We start from the raw sequence: 22974 nt of genomic DNA, 5'->3' as shown, positions 1-22974 counted from the left end.
ACATGCGAGCAGAGATGTCCACGATGGCTACCACTTAAAAAAATAACCAAGTGGAGATTTATGCTGTGTTTTTTATCAGTCGCACAACCTTTCGGTGTTTCTTCAGTATCTACACCAGAGCATCACAACATCTGTTTGTAGCTCAGCAAGCTGTCATGTGGGCAGCTGCATTTGGACCTGAGTCAGCAATAATCTCAATCCTCCATCTCCAGCTCTTTCAATGCTCCGGCCAAAAACCGGCTGCATGGCCCAAAGTCACCGCCGCCCCCTACATCTGCCCTGCAGCCCTGTTTCTGAGCCCCTCTGTCCTGGGAAATATGGGGGTGGGCACATGTTACGGTGAGGGCAGGACGCCAGTGAGCGGCTCCAAGGGTGGTTGAAGGGCATGTAAGGGGAGTGATGGACAGGTGTGAGTGGTGGTGGCTTTTCGCCTCCTATAAAAATCACTTTCTGTAGACTTTTGTATAAAAACTCTGCTGTAGCTTTTGGGAAAATTCAGTTTTGAAAGGGTCTGACAGTCCCGGGGGTCATGAAACCTGATCAGCTTATTCAAGACCACGTACTGTAAAGTCAGTTAAAGTAAAAACATGACAATCAAAAAGACTGAAGCTGTGAGGAAAAGTTTTTTTTTCTTGTATTTTTCTTCCTGGCAGCCGTGACATCCAGACAGGCGGAGTCCGGCAGCTGAAGCCCCAGTGGCTGCTCTGTCTGGCTCTCAAGACCAGCAAACATCCAGTCCTGTTTACCAAAACACTGTTTCCTGGCTGCAGGGCATGGATGTGTCTGAGGGTGTGTTTTTGCTCTGTGTGTGTGTTTGTGTGTGTGTGCATCTTACCCCTTTCTGAGGAGGTTAGAGCACAGCACCTCATCCTTCTTCTTTGGAGTGTTTCATGAGCTCACATACTTTTTCGTGTTGCTTTTAAATTCATCTCGCGCATGTACTGTGTCAGGACAATTGCCAGAAGAAAATGTTGGCATTGGATGTTGCCGCAAACCACGGATACAGAAGGCGGATCTCCATTAACCCTCAAATTGCACAAATTGAAATTGCAAATATAAAATATGTCTAATGGGAAGATGTCTATTTTGAAATACTACTATTTATGCCAAAAAACGCTTTTACATTTGCATGAGGTGGTATTTAAGGCGATTCGAAAAAAGTAATATTTCACAAAACTGAAACACTTTTTTGGCTTTTACCGGTCACATGATGCTATGGCTATGCACTTGTCGCTATATTTTAACATATCTGCATAATGACATTATAATGATGTTCAAATGTGACGTATCTGTGACACGATGCCAGCGTTTATTCTGGGGATCGGGTTGTATTTGAAGCTTTATGTGAATCAGGACATTGTTCAAGATAAATCTCCCTATTCTGGTGTTCGCCAGTGGATTCCCCCACAGACTCCTCACAGCTTAAAACACATTTCTGAACACCGACAAACCATTTCTGTAATTTCTCCACTGCAGTGCACAAACACAACTCCACTGCAACTAATCTACATTGACATTTCAGTCATTTAGCTAACGCTCTCACCCACAGCGACAGTACAATAACTGCAGAAAAACCAATACCCAATATTACAAGCAACCAAGAGTAAGGAGTGTAATAATCAGAGCTGCTGTGCCCTGACAGTTCTGCTGCAACCACAAACTGATCATGTAAGAAAAACGAATCGGAGGACATAAAACAAAAACTAAAGAGAGACTCGCTGTGAGAGGCTTTTGTTGTTGTTGTTTTCAGAAAAAATTAATGAATAGAGGATGCGATTCAGAAGGGAGATGGAGAATGACCGGGGGGAATTTGGTGAAAAGATGAATTTAAGATAAAATAAGACAGAACTCTGTGGATCCTCATGGGAGAACTAAACTGAAAACGTGAGGATTCGACAGAGCAATAGAAAAATATAATACAAAGTAAGCAATAAACAGAAACATAACACAAGATAAGAGCAGTAAAAATAATACAATCATAATGGAATAAATTAAAAGGAAAGCAATTAATTGCTTCGTGCAAATGTATGCTGATGATAATTTAAAGTTTTAAGTGCAGTGAAAGCGTTCAGAAATTGTGTCCCGAGGAAAAACTGTTTCCAAGTCAGTTAGTGCCAACGCGCCTCTCTCCTCTCTCATCCCTGCTGGTGTTTGTTGGAGATATCAGGGAGAAAACATTTCTTGCTTTTTCTTGTCGTACAGTATGAGAAGCAACCTACAACAGCGTGAGATAATTCCTCACAGCAAACATGACAACTTCATTTGGGTTTGTCAGAATTTCTGTTTTTATCATTATTTACTGTAATTTTGCCAGAGTTGCGAGGTGCAAGGTGTTAAGAGTACGCCTCCCTTACTGTCAATCACCTGACAGCTGCAGGAAGAAACTGAAGTCTTTGACAGAAAGACATTTTCTTTAAAAAATTGTTGCCTCATAGTCTTACTCCTCATGTCCAGGTCGTCTTATCTGAGGCGTCTCGGTTCTTTAAGATTGTGTTTCTTTCGAGATGAAGTTTTTCATTAAAAAGGTAAATGTTAAAAGAGTATCTCACATTAAGTCATGTTTCCCTTAAATCAAGTCCTCAGACCTTAATGTCAGAAAAATCATCCTGTCAGTTTATCACAAAACGACCGACTGCCACAGAAAAAATGCTTCACTGTTTTCTGATATGTCACATCTTTGGTTAAGGTCTGGTTACGTTTAAGATTTTTTTTTTTTTAAACGTCTGTTTAACGAGGTTGATTCCATTGAGATTAAGAAGTGAAAAACACAAAGTTGTTGACAAAGACATAAAGGGAGACAAAATACAATTCACAAGCATATGTCAGTGAGAGAAATAAAGAGACGGAGGGGAGGGGAGGAGGAGATATGGCAGAGGGCTCAGATGGAGAGGCCACCAGGCGGGCAGGTGAGAGTCTGAGAAGCCAGGAAGTGTACACGACCTTGGAGAGCTGGAGAGCAGGCCGCTGGCGGCGGGGGGGGGTCAAGGGAGAGGGAAGGAGGAGACACGGCGGCAAGGCCAGGTGAAGAGGCCAGGCAGGTGGAGCCTGAGAGGCGCAGGGGGACCCAGTGGAGTTGCAGGATTAGATTCAGAGGATCGGAGCAGTTTACATCCCAATTAAATGGACCAGAAAGGTGACATCCCCATTTCTTTGCAAAATAATGTGTGCAAGTGCACTATAAAAACAAGAAGGTTAAAAGAATAAGAAAGTTATTAGTAAAAAACAGTCCACACCCAATCTGTCCACACAGATTGGGTGTTTAAGGGAGACGTTGAGCACAAATTCAGAACTCTTCATCACTGACTGCAGTTACATAACCCCATATGGTGTTTACATGAGCACAGAGAAATCGGGTTATCCCATTCTGCGTATGTCTTTCAGAGTACTCCAGCTAACATATTCAGGTTTCTCATAAAGAGAAAAATGCTGTTTACGTTCTCAAACACATAAAAGGAGTACTCCGAAAACCTAATAAAAGTGTTAATCGTGTCCATGTAAATGCACTGACTGAAATTGGGACAAAAAATACAGCCCAACAATTGAATTCATCCAAAACAGACCCAGTATCCCAAAAGTGACAGGATTAGGATTAGGGCTGCCCCCTGGAAGTCAGAGATTCAACTCATCAGTCAGAGACCCCTCAGTAGAGTTAGACTGCTTCAAATCAAGATTTTTTTTTTTTTCATTTTGTTTTTTGGTAGTCAGTTTGGTGTGCAGCACACTTCCTGGACATTTTGGTCCCAAGATTTTACTACAGAGTGAGCGCTCGTGACTTTCACGTTACTCTTTGGTACAGGGAGGTTCGGCCATGCCGGCAGCAGCACAGATGAGGAGAGACTCTGCACTGTAACGCTCTGAGAAAATATTATCTTCTCTCTCCAGCTTAGAAGTGGTGAATTTACAGGTCACAGCAACTTAATATGACAGTCTCTTTTTTTCGCTTTTGTTTGATATCTCTATCTATATATTGTCTGCGAAAACTGTTCTTGGACATTGCCGACCCTTTGTTAGCGCTGTTAGCTTGTTTACTGTATCACATGAATGCCACTGCCACACTGAATGTCCCACTGAGTCCTCTTCAAACTTTTAAACTTACATGGAAAAAAATAATTGCCAAATATTTGTATTTGATGACAAAACTAATTTAACAGGCATAATTCAGAGTCAGGTACAGCCCAGGAAAGGATTTAAAGAAACAACTCCTCCAACACACACAACCACCGAAGTCCTTGGTTCCCACCCGTGAATACAGAAGCATTTCCTAAAATACCGCACATAACAGTGTCATACCTACATGTCAAAATAGCTCATATATGGTCATTAATGGTCACAGCTTTAATGAACAAAAGTCCTGTGTTTTTTTACCCCCCGACCTCTTTCCTGCAGAGACTATCACTCTGACACAATGAGCTCTTTTTAAATTAAGCCATTCTGCTTGTCTAATAATTATATTGTGTTATTTTTTAATACAGTACACTTCTTATAAAGCTTTGAGGGCTTTCTTTAGTGATGCTTCTTGTTTTTGCACAATCCCCTTTGCTGCTATAACGATGCATGTTTCCCTGCTGTGGGACTAATAAAGGATTGTCTCATCTTTCTGCTACGTTACCTGACTTCCTCCTTTGCTCCTGTCATAATTACTAAGGCAACAAGAGGTCACGGCCTAACAATTACATAAATATTGCAATATAGCAGCTTGTACAAACGAGCTACATGGACGTATTTTGGAGGAGCAAAGTCTCATTTAAACTGCTAAATGTTTTATCAGCTCAGCATTAGTGGAACAGAGTTTTAGGCTCAGAGAGGAGACATAGTTGACATGTCTCCTTTTTATGAACACAGGCTCGTACCTTTTACCTTAAATCACAAAACCTGATGTTTTTTTTAACTGAAATGAACACGACTTTTACTTCTGGAAAGCTAAATCCCTAAAAACAACTCATATTACACCTATTTTGTAAATGCCCATAAAAACACAAAACTCTAAGGCATATTGTGGGGCAAAAATATGGCTGTCAGCCACATTCTAGAAGGTCATATAGTTAAAATGCATGGCACCTTATCTGCCCTTCTTTCCTGCAGATTGTGGGCATTAGTAATCACCTCCCATGCTGTTGTGTAAAACACCTCAGGTTCACTTTCGGCATGCTCAGACACTCACACAAACAGTCCAGCGGCTCCTCGCTGGCTGCAAAACTGGACAACAGAAATATTGATTCTGTATGAAAATGCTACAGCTGAATGGACTGCATCTCTCCGTCTCTCTGTGTCTCTCTGTGTCTCTGTGTCTCTCTCTCTCTCTCTCTCTCTCTCTCTCTTTTTTTTTAAAGAAGACATGCTTGCCTAGCTCTGGAGAAAAAGACACCATGACGGTGGAGAGTGGAGGAAAAGAAAATCACAGCTGTAGTTTGAAGAAGTAGAGAGAGAAAGACAGAAGGAGGCTGAATGGGATGAAAAAAAGAGGAGAAGAAAGAGAGATATATTGAGTGAAAAGGGCATAGGAGTCTACCATCCTTTGATGGCCTCGGCCGAAAGCGGAGCCCAGGCTTTATCTCCAGTGTCTGTCACCGTGGAGACAGCTGCTCACATCAGCACCAGCCCAGGGGAATCCAAATCTCCACCAGGGGAAAATGAGGGAAGAGAAATAAGAGAAACCAAAAAAAGCATCTCTTCTTCAGTTCTCTTTTGCTGTCAGACCCAGAAATCAAAAGAAGAAGAAGACAGGGGGGAGGGAAGGGAAGGGGGGGGTGAATACAGTGAATGGGACTGAAAGCATGACAGCGAGCAGCCATTCATATGTCGCTCCAAAACGAACAGCTTTTTGCGACTGCACTGAAAACAAAGCAAAAGTCAAGGTAGAGGAGCTGACTGCTGCACAGCAGCTGCACAGCAGCTACACAGCAGCTACACAGGCGTCTTTATTTAGCATGCACGCTACGTCTGCGGACACAATCACAGTCAAGTCTCTACAGTATTAGCCTCAGTGTGAAAGGCTCAGCCAACAACAAGGTACTTTACATGGAAGGGGTGACGCTGCAGGAATCCAGTGCACAGTCAGGAAGTACACAGAGGCTGTGTACACACAGTGGCATGTCATCTGTAAATGTTAAAACACTTTCACCTGACTGACATGTCTGGTTAAGTGGGTTATAACTTTAGCAACCTCAGAAGGCAATTTGTCACCGGCGGCGGTCCCCCCTCCCCCGTTACAACCTGCTGCACAGCAGAAGAAGAAAAAAAAACCTGCAATGCAGACAGAATGGATTGGACCGTTTGAAAATTTAAAATGTCAACTGTCAAATTTCCCGGTGTTCAATTTGATTGCGATGGAATAGGGTTACAGTTCAGCAGGCAATGTCTGATGGGATATATTCATCATTATTGGGTAATTGCAAGGAGCGCCCGCATGCTCAGGCAGAGAAAAAAGAGGGATTGAAAGAGAGAGATGGGCCGAGAGGGGAGGAGAAGGTGGAGAGCGTGAGAGAGGGAGATGGAGAAAAAGGAAAATAAAGAGGTGCGGACTAGAAAACCATTAGAGGGGGATTCGCTCCGGTGAAATTATTCACAAATGTGTGAAAATGTGACATTAGGAGAGGTATGCTCTATTATTAAAGCTCCGCAGTAGCAGAGTGCTAAACACGGGTTCAGTTGCCCCCTGACTGTGTCGTCATAGCAATAGATGGGCGGTGGGTGATGGAGGTGGGTGAGAGGTCTGACACGGCTGTGCTCCTGATGCACGAAAAACAGGAGTGAATTCACATTTTCACTCATATTCACTGACAATGATGTGAAAATGGTTTTTATTCAGCCTTGACTATCTTTCTGTTGCATGAGAGAAAGCTTTTATTGTGCCATTCAGCTCCTCTCAGGCAATTTCATGAAACAGGTAACATTAAAGTAATAATTTAAAACGTTTTACTGAAGGCATACTTTGTCACTCTATGGCGAGGATCGCTTTAAACAATATATAGAACCTGATCTGAGTTCTTGATTCAGCTACATCTTTACTGAAGAATACAGCCCAAAAAGTGATTCAGTTAAGACTGTGTCAGCAGTAAAGGCTACACAGACAAGATGGCACGTATAGTTAGCAGAGACCTGGAGTAGGGTCATATGCAAATCGCAAGTCCATTTTAAATTACTCAGGTCAATTATCTTTCAAACCTATGAGCTAAACTTCAGAAACATATCCTCACAAAACAGTTGGTTTGATATCTTACAAATTAGCACAAAATCATACTTTGGCGTCACCACATTATGTCAATTTAAGGTGAACTCTACATTGACTTTTTGTTTCATACGAGACACGAGAGGCTTTTTTCCTCGGTCGAAGTCCTGTGTTTGTTTGACCCTTCCACCACGCAGACTGCCAATGTCAACTTTGCCACTTTTATAGCTCAGCCTGCAGTGAATAGGTTACATGATCACAGCCAACCTGCTCACAATTACGTACATTATATACAAAATAAAATGTATTATTTTTCATATGTATAGGTAGGAACTGTGAATAAGCACAGTCTGACATCAGCACATGAGAACGGAGTTTACAGAGCTGCTTCATTTTAAGTAGTACAGGTCTCAAGTAAAGTCCTTAAAAGTCCTCATTACTGTGGCTTTTAAGTATCAGATCTGTATCCCTGGTATGTTGCTGTGAACGTTGATAGTGACTACGGTTGAGCAGACAAACTCCATTAACAGAAACACAAAAGCAATGAGCACTTAGAGCTCCCTGTTTGTTCAGTTCAGTCTTTCAAGTTTAAACAAAGAAACACTGAACTGGTCGTAGACATTTTTTACAGTTTGACTTCCACTGAAAAACAATAATATGTCAACACAGTCCCTTTCCATACCCCAGTGAACACAGGGTAATTGGAAACCGCACATTTACAAATGATGTAGCCGCTACACTGCTAAAACAAATCCCAAAGCAAGCCATTAACAGGTAATTCGCAATTAGTTACCATGTGAACGTTCAGCTCCAGTGGGAGTGATTAGTCCAACACAAGATGTTCTATGGCGAAACAAAGCATGTGACCCATCTGTGGGGCAGACAAGGAAGAGGGAGGGGGAGGAGGAGGGGGTTAGCAGGTGTATTCACCCAGGAGGGAGCTCAAGGTAGGTGGGCGAGCGCTCAGGCAAGCAGGCATTTGACACCAGTCTAACCACACGAGACCTCAGAGGTTGACAGCCGGTGCTGCACGCTGCATGAAAAGTCATCGTTTCACACAGAGAAGATGGACTGCAGGTGATGCAGCTGCTATTTTTAACCTGAGGCCTCCCTCCAGGACTGAGTGCACTGTTCGAATTGTTGTTCTCTCTCTCTCTCTCTCTCTCTCTCTCTCACACACACACACACACACACACACACACACACACACACACACACACACCTCTCTCCCTCTCTGACTCCTCTGTCTGCAGAAGTCTCCTTCCATTCAGGGTTTTATTCCAAAATGAGTTATTTGCCGCTTAAAAAGAAGTGACACCTCGGTGCAAAACATTTGATAGCACAAAATGGACTGAAATTCTTGTGCTTAAGTGAGAGTTCTTGGCCTATAAAAAAACCCTTATAAGAGTTGAGTCATTTTTATTTTATTGATAAACTGAAGTATTAATTTATCTCTAAAATGGATTTATAACACTATGAAAAAAGGGCTTTTCATTTTTAATCCTCCGAAGCTGTTTTTTAAAGGTTAACTTTGGTATTTTTCAACCTGGGCCCTATTTTCACATGTTTTTGTGTCTAAGTGACTAATGGGAACAACAATTTTTGAAATTGGTCCGGTATTGATCAAGACGCTGCAGCTGGCAGCAGCAAAACAGGCTGCAATGTAAATATTCAGGGCACTGTGCACCATCAATGTACGTACACTTAAAGTGGCTGTTTTCGCCACCGACAGGCTCAGGTTATGATAAGTGTCTTACAATATTATGGAAAGGATTGGATTGAGACACCTCAATAAACTGGCATGATTTCTTAAAAAGGAGGAAGGCAAAGAGCAAGGACAGAAGTAATGACCCAAACATTTGCAAGAAATTTGTAAAGAAAAAAAAAAAAAAAAAAAAAAAAAACAACACCAAAACGGAACAAAAAAATCATGAAAATTAAAGTATAAAAAGTGCTTAAGAAAATTAGAATAATTCTGCATTACAATGTTTAAAGATGTAATTATAATAATTATAAATATGTTTTTACCTTGCTTTTTTCTTTTAAATAATTTTCTAAATCTACTAATTTCTTTCAATTTGTGTAACATTTCCTACCAAGTTGCTTATTAACTTTTCACCCATGTATTTAAAAGAAATAACACTAATGTGCTCAGGGTTAAAATGTTTTAATACTAGTGGACACTGATGTTGCTTCAGGTTTCAAAGAGTTTATAAAAAGGTCTGTCTCTTAAGGATCCTTTGCATAATGTTGTCAGACTCTTAGAATAACATTATGAGCCTGTCAGTGGCATTTTTTGTGAATGTTAACTGAGTGTGCTCAAATGCCCCAAGTAGTTACATTGCAGCCTATTTTGTCACTGCCGGCTGTAGCCCTCTCGCTAAATACTGGACCAGCTCAGAAAATTACAGCTACTTTTAATCACTTAAGACACAAAAACATGGGAAAATACCAGTTACCCTTTAACTCGCAGCACCAAGGGAATCTGCAGACCTCTCCGTACAATATTACCAGCAACATGATGTATAAGGTCTGTAGTGCAAGTATGATAATTCAAAATGCAATAAAAGAAAGACAGCAAATGGTTTGCACTTGACTATACTGCACAAACCCTGCTGTTTGTCTGTATCTCTGTCTCTGTTTCGTTCCTGAGGTTCTGCCTGAAGCACAAAGCTGGTTGGTTCTGATCTGTTTCGTAACTAACAGGGGAAACATCCACCTTTTTCTGACAGTGCCACCAGGCTTCTGCCTTTGAATGTTATGACGCTGCGAAAAAACGACACTTGCGTAGCTCTCAGCTCGTTGTAATGAATGTTTCACAGAGTGTGTGAAGTTTGCTCTTAACGAGTCACTCGGCCCAGTTTCTGCTCCGCTGTGTGCTGCGACAGCGATACACGCATAGCGACGGGTGTCAGTGACAGCAGAGTAGATGTGTGGTGACTGTGGCGTTTTTTGTTGCTGTTGTTTGAATGGATGACATAATTGAGGGCTTTTGGTTATACTGTTAAGTCTAACAGAAAGACTTAGTCCACGGTTTAAAGTGATAATGCAGTGATTTTCAAACTGTGGGACTCTGATTCACGTGGGAAAACTAAAGACTGCTCGCACTTTAACAAGACATAATCATTCAGGTTAGCAACATTTACTCAGATAGGAAATTGACACACAAACTGAAATGTTGGCATATTTTTGACAAGGCAGAAAAGAGAAGTCGGTGAAGCTCATCAAGCTTTGAGAACATCAGAAAAAGCTTATCTTGCTATCAGGTTCTCTGAGGACAAACTAGGAGAGGCTGGTGTCTTTTATGTATAAAAACTCAAACAGCAAAGTGGTGGCCAGCAGCAGGACTGGGACTAACCTGTTGGCTGACCCAGCAGGGACTCGAGGCTGTCCGGGGGGTTTGTGCTGGCCGGATTCAGGTTGCTGCAGCCACTGACTGGGGGTCCATCTCCGGAGCTGCTGCCCATTCTCCTCCCGGCAAGGTGGTCTGTAGGAGAGGGGACAGACAGAGGACACACTGTGATTTGAGGCTCAACGTTAGTCAGCGTCAGCTATAAAAAATGTGAATTTTAGCTGCAGCAGTGAGTCTTTGTTAGGCTAAACGATTATCAATGCACATGCATCTGCATTTTCTATCAACCAATAGAAACGCCCTTTCTTTGAAATGACCTGTGACTGGCCATAATGTCTCATCACAAGCTACATTTTCTAAAGTCTGAAAACAGCCAAGAGGAATTATAATATGGGCAAAGTTTATTATGGTATTTTTGCTCAGTGACACCAAAATAAAACTGCCTATGCTTGTAGAGCTTGGTTAGCTTTTCTCCCCATGTTTCCAGTCTTTATGCTGAGCTAACCCGCTGTTGGTTCCAGCTTTTCATACTTGGCACACAGATATGAAAGTCTTGTCACTTAACAGCAAGAGAGCAAATGAAATGCCAAATGTTTCCTTCAGTGTTATTTTCCTGGGAAAAAAACCCAAACACTGTTTACAACTTTATTTTTTCATATTATCTTCACTTGTGTTATTGCTGTTCTCATGAAAAATGCAAATTAAAGGGACGATCCATCCTGATGGGCCAAGATCCAAAGACACTGGATCCTACACTTCCTATAATGCAGCTCAAAAACCTCTTTAGTTAGACCCTCCCTACCTGGTTTGTAATATCAGCTTTCAGTAACAGAACCTCTTAAGTTCACTTACTGACACAATCCAAATGTAAAAAGGGCAGTTATGCCCTGAACAATTTTTTGGACAGCTGCAAGACAAGAAAGCATATTTCCCAAAAAGAATTCTTTTAAACTACGACTACAGGGTGTTGGATTTTTGCTGATTTCCAATATTTCGATATTTTCGTACTCATATTGGCCAAATTCTGACTGCCAATACCGATAGACGCACGTATGTTTTTCCACCAATTTGCAGACAACCTCAAGTGTCTTCTGTAGTGGAATTAACATATTATGCCTACTCTTACCCTGATGGCCCACTGTCTGCGGACATAAAATATAATGTTCTTTAAAATGTACACATTCACTGGGCAAAACAAGACAGCTACTCTAAACTAGGCTACATGTAAGTCACGCCATATTCATTCTTATGCAACAAATTTTGAAGAAAAAGTGTAACATTCCTCCCACTTTAACAGGTTTGGATGATGAGATAATCCAGACAATGGCCAAAACCAGGGCAAGTTTGACCTATTTTAACAAATTAAACTCATATAATCACTGTCGTAAGTGCAGAAAAGTTCATATACAACCAGTGCCGAAATTGCCGTTGTTTGCTGATGTGCCAATTTTAACCTGCATCCCTACTTTAAACTGTTGGCTTGCTACTATTTTCCAAAGTATTGTTATTACTTGATACATGAAATAGCTCATCCAAACAACTCATCATGGCGGGAATGACGGAAAAATCACAGTGATAAAGCATCAAGAAGACACACACAGGCGCTGACATGCACACACTGACATGTATGTGCACTCACTGGGAGTCTTTGCATGAACTGGGAAGCTGCAAGCACAGCCTTTAAAAGACACACCAGCATGCACGCATCTTTTACCCTCCCACACATCAGGTGTCCGTGTAAAGCCAGAGCCCTCGCAGAGCGCACACACAGCCCTCACACACACACACACACACCTGCTGTATATGCACAAAGCACACTGAGGAAAAGGGCGGGTGGGGCTTCTTCCCCTTGTCAACAGGATGAGAAGCGCGGAGGTGGAAGCTGGGGCATTCGTCTCCTCGGGGCTAGCTCTGGGATTTCCTCCAGAGGACAGAAAAGGAAAATACAACACCATATAAATAGATTCTCCCCGCTCAAAATACAGATATGGCCTCGGCAGGGAGGGCTGCAGGCAGGGGGGCAGGACGAGATTTGCATTGAATTTCCTGCGTTCTGCGCTCCCCGTGTGTTTTCTTTCATCCATGTGGATCTTTGTCTCACTTAAGTGTTTTATTGTATTTTTTCTCGCCCCCCACAGGGCAACAATAACATTAGCAAAGCTTCTTGATGCAGTGTAATTTGTTGATAGGGGGTTATTTCTGTATTATAGATTTGATGTTTGCGAAAAGCATGCCTGTTTGTGGATGTTTTATGGATGTAATGTTTTAAAATGTAGGTTGAATGCATGGGTACGCTCGTGTGCCGGGAGCATTTGACCAGCAGGCTGGTTTTGCTGAAAGGCTGAAACTCATTGTCCTCTCTCTTCCCCACTGTGTCGCCTGCCTGCAGGGTGGAAAGGAGCCAGTCTGTCTGCGCACCGTACAAACTACAGCTGGAGGAGTGTCTGTCTGCCGAGCAGGTGCCCACCCCAGAGCTCATCCAGGGCTACGTCAAGAAGGTAGGTCTGCTTTATAAATGCCAAGCTGAAGGGGTTTGTCAGGTTGTTCCCAGCTGGAAGGACTCATGCAGGGAAGGAAGGATGGGAGCAAGAGAAAGGGAGGGACGAATGCAGAGGAATCGTAGTGTAGTGATATTTAACTCACAGCCTGTGGGCCAAATTTGGCCCCGATAGGGTGCCGGGCAGCCCCCCAACCATTTTCTAACTCACAAAAAAATAATAGAGAATTGTTTTGGTACTTCTAGTATTCATAAGTTGCCAAAGTCCATCAAAATAGAGCTTGTTTATCACGCAAGTTTAAGTGGAGGATACCCTGTACCCCCAACAGAGGTCCTATCTAAGTCCTTAATTTCCTAAAATCCATATTCATATTCATATTCTAGCATATTCTAGCATCAACAGATTCCAAGCAGACGTACAGTAGAGGCGCATGTGAAACAAAAAATCTCAAAAACTCAGCCTGCTGACAAACTCAAATTACTTTGTTGAGCATGTCACCCTGTCTGAAGGTTCAGAGGATGCCGTGTTTGTATGTTTACAACGGTATTTTATTGGATCAACCACATGGCTAAACCTGCCTGTAAGCACGCTGCTGTCAGGCTGAAGGCTTTTAACTGCAGCCTGTCACAGAACGCTCAGAGGCAGCTGCCAATGAAGCACACCATGCCGGAGGAGTGACACTAAAAAGGGTTGCTTATTTTATGTAATTGCTGCTTCAAAAAAAGATAAAGAAAACACAGGGGTGGTGGTGACGCATGTGTGTATTTCAGGAGTTGTCAGGTATGAATTAGTGGTAACTTTACAACTTTGATTGTGTTGCGTCTCCTCAAATATGAGACGTGTTGACAGGTTTCTACTACTACTACTACAGCTGGAGGTGGATTATAAAGCATCAGACATTCAAACATCATCTTAAAAGTTACAGTTTAAGCCCAAGTGGCCAAAAGAGTCTCAAACACAGAATAACAGACACTGTTACTTCACCCATTGGTTTGCTGACTTCCGCTATGTTAGTCAGAGCGTCTATAGCGTGTGTACTGTCATGTATTTTCCTGTGAAACTTAATATTTGAAGGAGTCACAAGAAGAATTTAAACAAATCATTTGCATTTGATTGTACCTCTAAAAAGTGGGCAGGCTTAGAGTTTAGTGTAATTTGAAGCTACAGCAGCGGTCTGTTGGCTCCACATGCACCTCCTTCACTTCACTAAGGGAGAGATAAATGAATTAGACCTCCGCTACATTGTTTTGGAAATGAAAATCTCACTGATATCCAAACTCACATCTCTTCCTGTATCTCTCCATATGGCTCTGTTACATAATACAACACACACACCATAATGTGCGTTTTTATATCACTGGTGTGGCTAGCTAGTCCAAAAGTCCCATTTGGTTGGATGAACTTTTATAAATGCACCTTGACGACGTGTAAGAATCAAACAAACATTTGATTCACGCTTTGTTCAGCAAGTTAATCTTCACAAATGAACACCACTTTTAGGATTTTTAAAGCCTAAATGTAATCACCTGAAGTAAAAAGCTATTCTCAGGCTATAAATAATCCACACAACTATTCAGTCGCTACAATCCCGCCAAGCCGTGTTCAGCACAGCTTGTTGTGATGATGTTTTGTCATCTCACTTAGCTACGCCTTTTTTAAGACACATAAAAGCTTTAAAGTTCACAGTGGGGTATTTGATGACATATTTGACGTTGTAGAACAAAACGTGAAAGTTTCTTCATCTTGTGTTAACCACAGGCCTTATCTCAGGCATCTAACCAAAAACCCACTGACTCTGAGACGAAGGAACCGCAGGTGCTAAAGTACTCCTGAGGTTTTCTGTCATGATTTACTCGCTCTTGGAGGCAGCCTCAAGTGGCCGCTAGAGGAACTGCAGCTTCTGACACTTTTGCATTAGCCGCATTTACACTGCCAGCTCAAGGCAGGAATATTATGCCTTTATGCCTCCTCGCCGTTCTGTAAAATCATCCGATCACAGAAAGGGAGGACAGAGTGGTCTCGCCTCAGAGGCTGTAACAGCCCCAAAACAAGGTCTGTGTAAAACATAAAGCCAAAGAGATGTGAGTGACGTTTTGACGGTGTGTTATGTATGCGGGAGAGATATGAAAAGCATCTGCTAATTCAAAGAAGAAGAAAAGCGGCCATATATGTCCGCTCCTTACCCTCCGAGCAGAGGACGTGATCAGCCTCCATAGAACAGAGATGGTAAATGATTGTAATTGACATGGTATGCTTTTGCTATTGTTTAGAAAGTGCTGCTGACACGTTTTATGTCACACTAGAGGCGGACGCTTGTATGTTAAACGTCATGCCTGTCATGCCTCCTTTGATAACAGATGTAATGCAGTTCAAAATCACACACTGGAGCAGAATGATGCCACCGTCGGTTGGTTTTGTGTAAAAGTGCAGGGACGATATGAAGGGGGGAACTATAGTGCGATCTGTGTAAAAGCTGCTATTGGCTTCATTTTCCAGCCCCAAAGTACCAACACAGCCATCTAAAAAACATGATAGATAGTTTCGCCATGCTGCAGTTTATCATGAGTCCAGTTCAGGCAGTATGTAATATACTAAAAGCTGTGTTTCCATAACAGTCTAAGGCTAATGTTAATTAGCAAACTAAATAACTTGACATTTCTGCCTTTTTTTCGCAGAGGCGAGCAGTGAAGAAAGAGCGAGAGTCCCATCCACTGATCTGATAATGAATTGGTTCTGAAGCATATGTCACAGTTATGAATGCACTGCTGTGGAAAGCCTGTTTGAAATGGCACTTCAGATGATATATACGAACGCACCCTCCTCTCCTGTGAGCTGGTTATGCTGCGTCATCATGATTCAACCCTCCCTGCCTAATCTGTATATTACCGACCGTTATGTCGGCCTTTGAAGCCTCGCTCCTGAACCTTTCTGTGCGTTTTGCCCTTCGATTAGTCATGCAACCGCAGTCCTGTAGGACCTCATTACTGTTGGTTATCATTTTAATCTACTGAGCTGCTACAGGCTTGCTGGAGGAGGAGGCCACGCTTGAAATCTATTAAAAGGGAAGTGGACATGGATGAGTGGTAGAGGAGTCAGCGGAGAAGTCCATTCCCTCTCTGTTTCCTTCTATTTTTCTCTCTTTTCATGTTCTTTTTTTCCTTCTCTCTCCTCCTCACCGTCTCAATCTCTGTCGTTATCCCTCGGTCTCTCTCTCCATCATCTCTCCGCTCACTCTCTCCGCCCCGCTCAATCTCTCTCTCTTGCTCTATCCGGGGTTTTCATCTTGACCTTCAGACACCTCCTCCTGGTGCCACTTTAATAACTTACGGGGGGAAATAGGAAATGTGGTCTCAAGTCAAAATTGAAATGGGTTTTTCACTGCAGGCTGTTGATATTCTGGTGGCAGAATAAGGGAAGCTGCTTCCAGAATATTTTTCATCAAGTTCGCGCTCGGCATCATTTTGGTTAATGAAGAGAAATGATGCGATGCAAAGTTTCCTCTTTGACCTCGAAACCTCATTTCCTTGACCTGAGGTGCTTCCATCTGAGCCCGTGCAACATCTGTTCATTTAGATGAAGATGTTTAGAAGAATGCTAATTTTTGATTTTGTCCTCCCTCCATGTTTTCTGTTCTTTTGCTGCAGAAAGTGAATTACAGTAGATCCCAATAGTGTAAACCGGAATCATGAAGCAATTCTGTCTCCGAAAAATTACATTTGTTAACGTAGGCCTAATCTCTGTCTATATTATGTTCAGGGACAGCATGTCTTTGAGTTACTGAATACTACATTTATTTATCGCGCTGGATTTACAGGGAGGAGGTCAGCATGGATTGCAGACGTGCAAAGTGCAGGGCGGTGACACCAGAATCCCTGCTCACACCCAGACTCCTGTCTGTGGTTGGGGTTGGGCAAAAAAAATATTTGGTTAAGATTGCAAATTAGCTTAAATGTTCATTAAAAAGGGTATAATAATAAAAAAAAAGATAATGCTGTGGTCACTACGACTGGATAATGTACTGCAATAATGCCTGTTTTGGTGGAAAACCAATTAAATATATCCGTTTCCCAGACATTCTGTTTTTTTGGTGGCACACCACGATTAAAACATCTGCGACCATGTATTGATTTTATATTTTTGAAACTGGAACGTTCATTAGGAGCACTGTTGGAACATATGTGCCTTTTTTTTATTGCACCACACTTTTGTGGTGCAGAGCCCATTCTGGGCACAGACAGAGCAGCATAACACCAGACGCAGTGATACATAACTGTTTATAGCACTAGGTCTACTAGCTGCTCCTTTCATCCATCAGTCTGATCAGCTCTGGCCAGATCGACAGATCAGTCGTTCATCCTGCAACTCAAACTGCTGCTGGGGAGAAAAAAAGCATGCTCAGTGTTCACAGAATTATAAAAAGATCCAAATTAAGAGAGTGGACACAGAATTATAGAAAACGGAAAGATTTTTAAAAAAAAATCAGAAGTAGGAGGATAGGATCATATTTAATGTCCCTGGCGGACATGCATTTAAAGATGCGGATGGCTGTATTGCAGATTGAGTGATCCTATCGCAAGTACCTTTCACTCAAAAATGTACTTGCTGTTTCAAATTAGTGGGATAAAAACTTCTAGGAGACAAAAATAGCATCCAGTTTTCCCCTTTAGCTTTTAAGGTTATTAAAATTGTCTTATTCAATACTGTCCAAAAGAATATAAAATATATATTGTTTTTCTTCTTGATCCACATTTTAATTAAAGCTATATGATGTTTATACTTAGGGAAAAACTCTATTTAATGTAATGATGCAACCTTTAAACATAAAGGTTGCATCATTACATTAAATTGAAATACTAATTATTTTACAAAACTGAGAAAAGCTGCAAATACTCACATTTAGGATACCTGAACCAGCAAATGTTTGAATTTTCTTCTCTCCAGATTTCTCAAATGGCTTATAAAAAATCAAAATTGTTGTCAATTAATTTTCTCTTAGTCAGCTAATAAACTCATCATTTCAGCACTATTTAACCAGCTGGTTATTTACTGATTTACACTGAATTCTTCTTAAAGAAAAATAGGCGCTACATTTGACTTTTCACTAAAATGTTACAGTATATTTATAGTTATCTGCAATCTTAGTGATGATATTGGACTGTTGGCAAGAAATCTAATCTGAACCGCTCCACTTTGTCAAACACAGGGTTTGATAAAATTATAATGATAATGGTACTAAAAATAAATTCAATCATTACAGCGCACTCTTGGAATCTACTTTGCGATCAACTGCACCAACATTAGACAGTCAAAGCCATTCATCTCTCTCTCTCTCTCTGACTGCCTGCATTACCATTAAATGAGATACAACAGTTCCCTTTTATCTCAGCAATTCCATTTCAACATATTGGTATGGGGAATATGATGTGGAAGCACCCAGAGAGCGTTCACTGTTATTAAACAATATGGCTGGAAACAATGTGACTGTTTTCCAATTTAATTTCATAGTGAATAACCTGCGATTTGATTTGATTTCCATTCTCTTCCCTCACTGTGGCTCGAGATAGAGACGGGCACTGCCTTTGCTTGGGGGGTGCAGAGGGGCGGAGGGGGTGCAGAGATGGAGAATGGCATCATTAACATTCTCTGACAGTTAAAGTTTCAATCTCGCTCCGTGGCAGAAACCCAATATTGACATAAAATGCCAGATGACAATAACAGACAGAGAGAGAGAGAGAAAAAAAAAGAAGTGGAGCACTGGATTTGTGATGCGGCCCGTGCCTGACTAGGGTTGTGGCCGCTCCAATCTAATCAACATCTGAGTGATTGGAGAAGCTGTTGGGGTGAGCAGAAACAGAGGGGGAAGAATAAACAAAGATCCAACAGATGCAGGGGACTCCCCAAAAAGTATTGTGGGGGAAAACAATGCAATTTCAAGATAATTGATCTCAAACTAATTTTGAAAGTTTGGTTTCAGTTTGAGGTCTCTTGGGAAATAACTTTTTGTATATGTTCTGCTTCATAGGTCGCTCTGATTTTGCAACTTAAATTCACGTTTTTGGGCATTTTTTCTGATACACCAAAATCTTAAACTAATGAGTGCAAAAGCAGCTTAACATCTAAGATCTCAGCCTGGAGATGCATTCAAATCCTGGCTGCAACTACGGATTATTTTTTATCATTGATTAGTCTGCCAATCATGGTCATTTATTAAGATCATTAATCGATTGAAGCTGAGGTAGGCAGAAATCTGGAAAACACAAAAAATTGAAAAAATTCAAAATTTCTTAGCAGAAACCTAAAATATAAGTGATATTTTCACTCCATCTCTGAAACGCTTCGCTAATACTGACACGTTTTATTTTGTTTAATGTCAGACTGTGTTGTACAGTCTTTTTCGTAAGTTCATCTTCCTTTTTCGGATTGTTTTAAAGGCAGTTATTATTAGATATTTAAGTAGCAACTTCCTCTGCAGGATTTAGCGCCGCTGAATCAGGCTTTCATCGAAAGGACATGCACACGCATCTACATTTGTAGAACAGTCAATAGGAACGCCCTCCTGTGATCGGCCAAAGTCTCCCAACATGGGTTAAATTTTCTAAAGCCTGAAGATAGAGCCAAGAGGAGGTGCAGGAGTCTAGTTTTCTCTCAGTTCACTGAAATTACATTATCAGTCCCTTCAGGATTTTGCAGGCTGTTTTTTTGAGATTGTTGCAGCCTGAAGTGCCTGATTTCCCAGCAGGTTTTTAAATGAAAAATTGCAAAAATATGCATGCTGAAATGTTCATAGGCATCTTTTTTGCATGAAGTTGCCAGGGCAAGTGAAAATTATAAAAATAGTTACGTTGCTGTTTCGGATTTGAAGCCTATTATTATAAACATTGAGTGCTGTTGCCATTCAACACAGCCCGATTGACTGTCTCCATGAGTCACTCTCCTCCTGCTGATTGAACACCGGCCCGTTAAACAATCCCAACAATCTCACGAACACACCAAAACAGCTTGACTCTGCTGTTAATAACCTTTGGGTAACATTTGGCGTGTGTGACTGTAAGCACACACGCCACTTTCTTAGCCCTGCCACTGTGTGAGCAACAGGCGTGGAGCTCACACTCCTGCAGCAGCAGTTTCATAATTAAGAAGCGATATATTGCCCACATCCAGCAATGAAATTAGATTTTACTTCAGTCAAATTTGCAGTTAATTTGCATTAACCGTTGCGATCACAACATCACAACATCCTGGTGGGGCTGCAATATGCTGAAAGTTTATTATGGGATCCTTGATCAGCCCGTTCTCATTCTGAAGTTATCAAATACCACCACTTTGTCAGTGCTTTCTGCATAAGATCTTGAAGCCAAAAGCCACCTTTCCCATCTGCATGATATTTTGCTGACTGGCCTCAGCTGAGAACATGGCCAGACAGAACCAGCCACAGTGTTATCATATGCCTGGACAGTAATACGCTGCCTACAGTTCTACATAAAATTAGATTTTACACATTTTAAATGGCAAAATTTCCTGTTAAGTTGCAGTGAATGGGAAAAAAATGCAAATTTGCACAGAATTCATGGGGATTGGCTGGATTTACGTCTATTGTTCAAAGTTTATTATGTGATTTTTGTCCAGTGAGCGATGAATTAAATCATTTAGTCTGTAAATTGTACAAAACAATAATGAAAACTGCCTGTTAGAATTTCTCAGAGCAGCAGGGGACATTTTGTCCAAAGATAATTCATTTACGATTATGTATCACAAGGAAAATAAGAAAAAATTCATATCTGAGAAGCTGGCATCAGAGAATGTTTGGCTTTTTTGCTTAAAAAGTGACTGAAATGATTAACTGATTACTGAATTTTTTGTTGACACTCTCAACAGCAAATCCAAGATGCAGCTGACCAGGGGGTGATGTTCGTGGGATTCGTCCAGGAACCCTACGGGGCCCCCTGTACCAGGATTCGAGAACCAGACACCCCCTCCCTCTCCCTGCACTCCAGCCCCAGCTCTGTGCTCGGTTCCCTGGGCAGCTGCAGCCCCTCAAACCCCTCAAGCCCCATAAACCACGCAGAACCTGGAGCTGAAGCTGACGCTTTGGACAAAGTGGGAAATGAGGAGGCCGGAGAAGGAGCGCCAAATGGGGAGAAGAATCAAAGTGAGAATACTGGGAACCATTCAGGGAGCGGGGTGGAGGGCAGCCAGGGCGAGGTCTCGTCTGTGGCATCTCCAGTACCAGATCTGGAACACAGTGAGGAGCTGACGGAGGAGCTGACGGAGGAGCTGACGGAGGAGTCGTCGTCATGTCACAATAACAACAAAGACAGCGGCAGAGACACAAAGGAGCGGCTGAGATACCGCCTGCGGAGGGGCGACGGTGAGTGGTCTCTATGGTTGCCATCATGAATTCAAACTAAAAGAAAATGATGTCTCAAGCAAAAAAAACATGCAAATTAGGTCTGGAGAACTCCTACATGCTGCGAAAAATGAATGAATCTGAGGGGGAGAGGGCTAAATGACGTAATGAGGTAATAGCTGAGTAACGTTATGTTTTTAATGGATGATTCCTATTCTGTGTTATGGACGGCCAAGGAAAAAAAATCTGTGTACTGCAGAATACTGAATAAACAATAAATAAATCAATAAATAAATAGCTTATTTACATATAAAATCATACATCATTGTTCCGCTGTCACGATGGAGGGCGGACAACTGGAGGCAAAGACTACCAACACTGCACAAATGGCAGGGCATAAAGGGGGGAATTAAACTAGAGCCATCGCTACGTTGTTGTAATCCTCCGCACACCACTCGAGTTGCACTTTCAGTTTCCATCCATGTCTGTGAAAACATGGACGCTGGTGATTCCCACCTCTAATGTACATGTAGCAAAGATAATTTTGCTCCTTTCCTGAACTAATTCAGTACCATGACAACAAAGTAAAAACCACAAAAAAACCCTCTATTCCCTGACATTGTACTGGGGTGGGGGCAGAAACCTCAGAGGTAAATATCAGCGTATAAAACCTAAAGTATTTGCATGGCTAAATATCAGGTGAGTAAGGAAATGCTATGTTGTTATTTGAATGAACAGACCCTTAAAAGAAAATTGCACTAATTGGCCCAACAGGGGCTCCATAATTAAATGTCAAAATCTGAAATCTTAACAAAGCTTTAAAACTTGACAAGAGTCTTTATTCCAAATGACACGAGGCCTGCCGCACAGCTATCCGTACAAATTACACAGAAAGGCCTAATGAGGGATGATAATTAAGATAATTAAAGGTCAAAACTTCAAACTGTGAGCGGCTCCGTGTTGATGAGGCTGGTTTCTGCACCATTTATGGACATCAGATGAATGTTGTCGGAGCGTTTTATCATTTCAAAATGTTTTTTATGTTGCATGTTGATACAAATTTACACCTGTGAGCTCCCTCATCACACTGCTCCCACACTCTTAGATATAACGCTTCTAAAAGGCTTCATCCCGGAGGGCTGAGGTTCCACCCAGAACCATTTGCTTTTTGAAAAATACTGTTTTGAAAATAAGGTTCTTAAAAGGTTCTTTGTAAGACAAAGACATCCATAAGGAAGGAATCAACAGGTAATGTGGTCATTACTATTCTAAACTCCCTGGATGGGTTCTAGATCAAAATGAAAGGGTTCTCAATAGAATCTCCTTGATGGGTTCTGGATGACACACTTGGAAAATACATGGGTTCTTGGTAGAATCCTCCAGATGTGTTCTAGATGAAATCCTCCAAAAATAAATGGGTTCTTGGTAAAGCCACCTGGGTGGGTTCTCGATAAAACCTTTAGAATATGAAAGGGTTCTTGGAAGAATCACTTGGATGAGTTCTCAACAGCACAATAGATTCTCTGTAGAACCACCCTGGGTGGGGTCAAGATAACACCCTTGGAATATAAACGGCTCCTCTCTAGAACCTCTCGGATTGGTTCTAGAT

General features: G+C 41.7%; 1 protein-coding gene and 1 long non-coding RNA gene across 2 annotated transcripts in view; one reads left to right on the top strand and one right to left on the bottom strand.

The window, feature by feature from the left end:
- Positions 1 to 22974, bottom strand: part of LOC148188311 (uncharacterized) — a 103556-nt gene that overhangs the window by 24624 nt on the left and 55958 nt on the right. Inside the window, exon 2 of the long non-coding RNA XR_015777982.1 lies at positions 10527 to 10655. This is a non-coding gene — a long non-coding RNA (uncharacterized LOC148188311). The remainder of the gene's footprint in view (positions 1 to 10526; positions 10656 to 22974) is intronic.
- Positions 1 to 22974, top strand: part of rftn1b (raftlin, lipid raft linker 1b) — a 140255-nt gene that overhangs the window by 65913 nt on the left and 51368 nt on the right. The window contains exons 4-5 of the mRNA XM_042490029.2: positions 12910 to 13018; positions 20894 to 21386. Coding sequence (XP_042345963.2) covers positions 12910 to 13018; positions 20894 to 21386 — 602 coding nt within the window. The remainder of the gene's footprint in view (positions 1 to 12909; positions 13019 to 20893; positions 21387 to 22974) is intronic.

The sequence above is a fragment of the Plectropomus leopardus genome, chromosome 11, assembly GCF_026936395.1.
Source record: "Plectropomus leopardus strain MGB_pleo_1.0 chromosome 11, ASM2693639v1, whole genome shotgun sequence".
NCBI lineage: Eukaryota > Metazoa > Chordata > Actinopteri > Perciformes > Serranidae > Plectropomus > Plectropomus leopardus.
The sequence above is the reverse complement of the archived record's forward strand: the minus strand, read 5'-3'. Positions and strand labels throughout refer to the sequence as shown.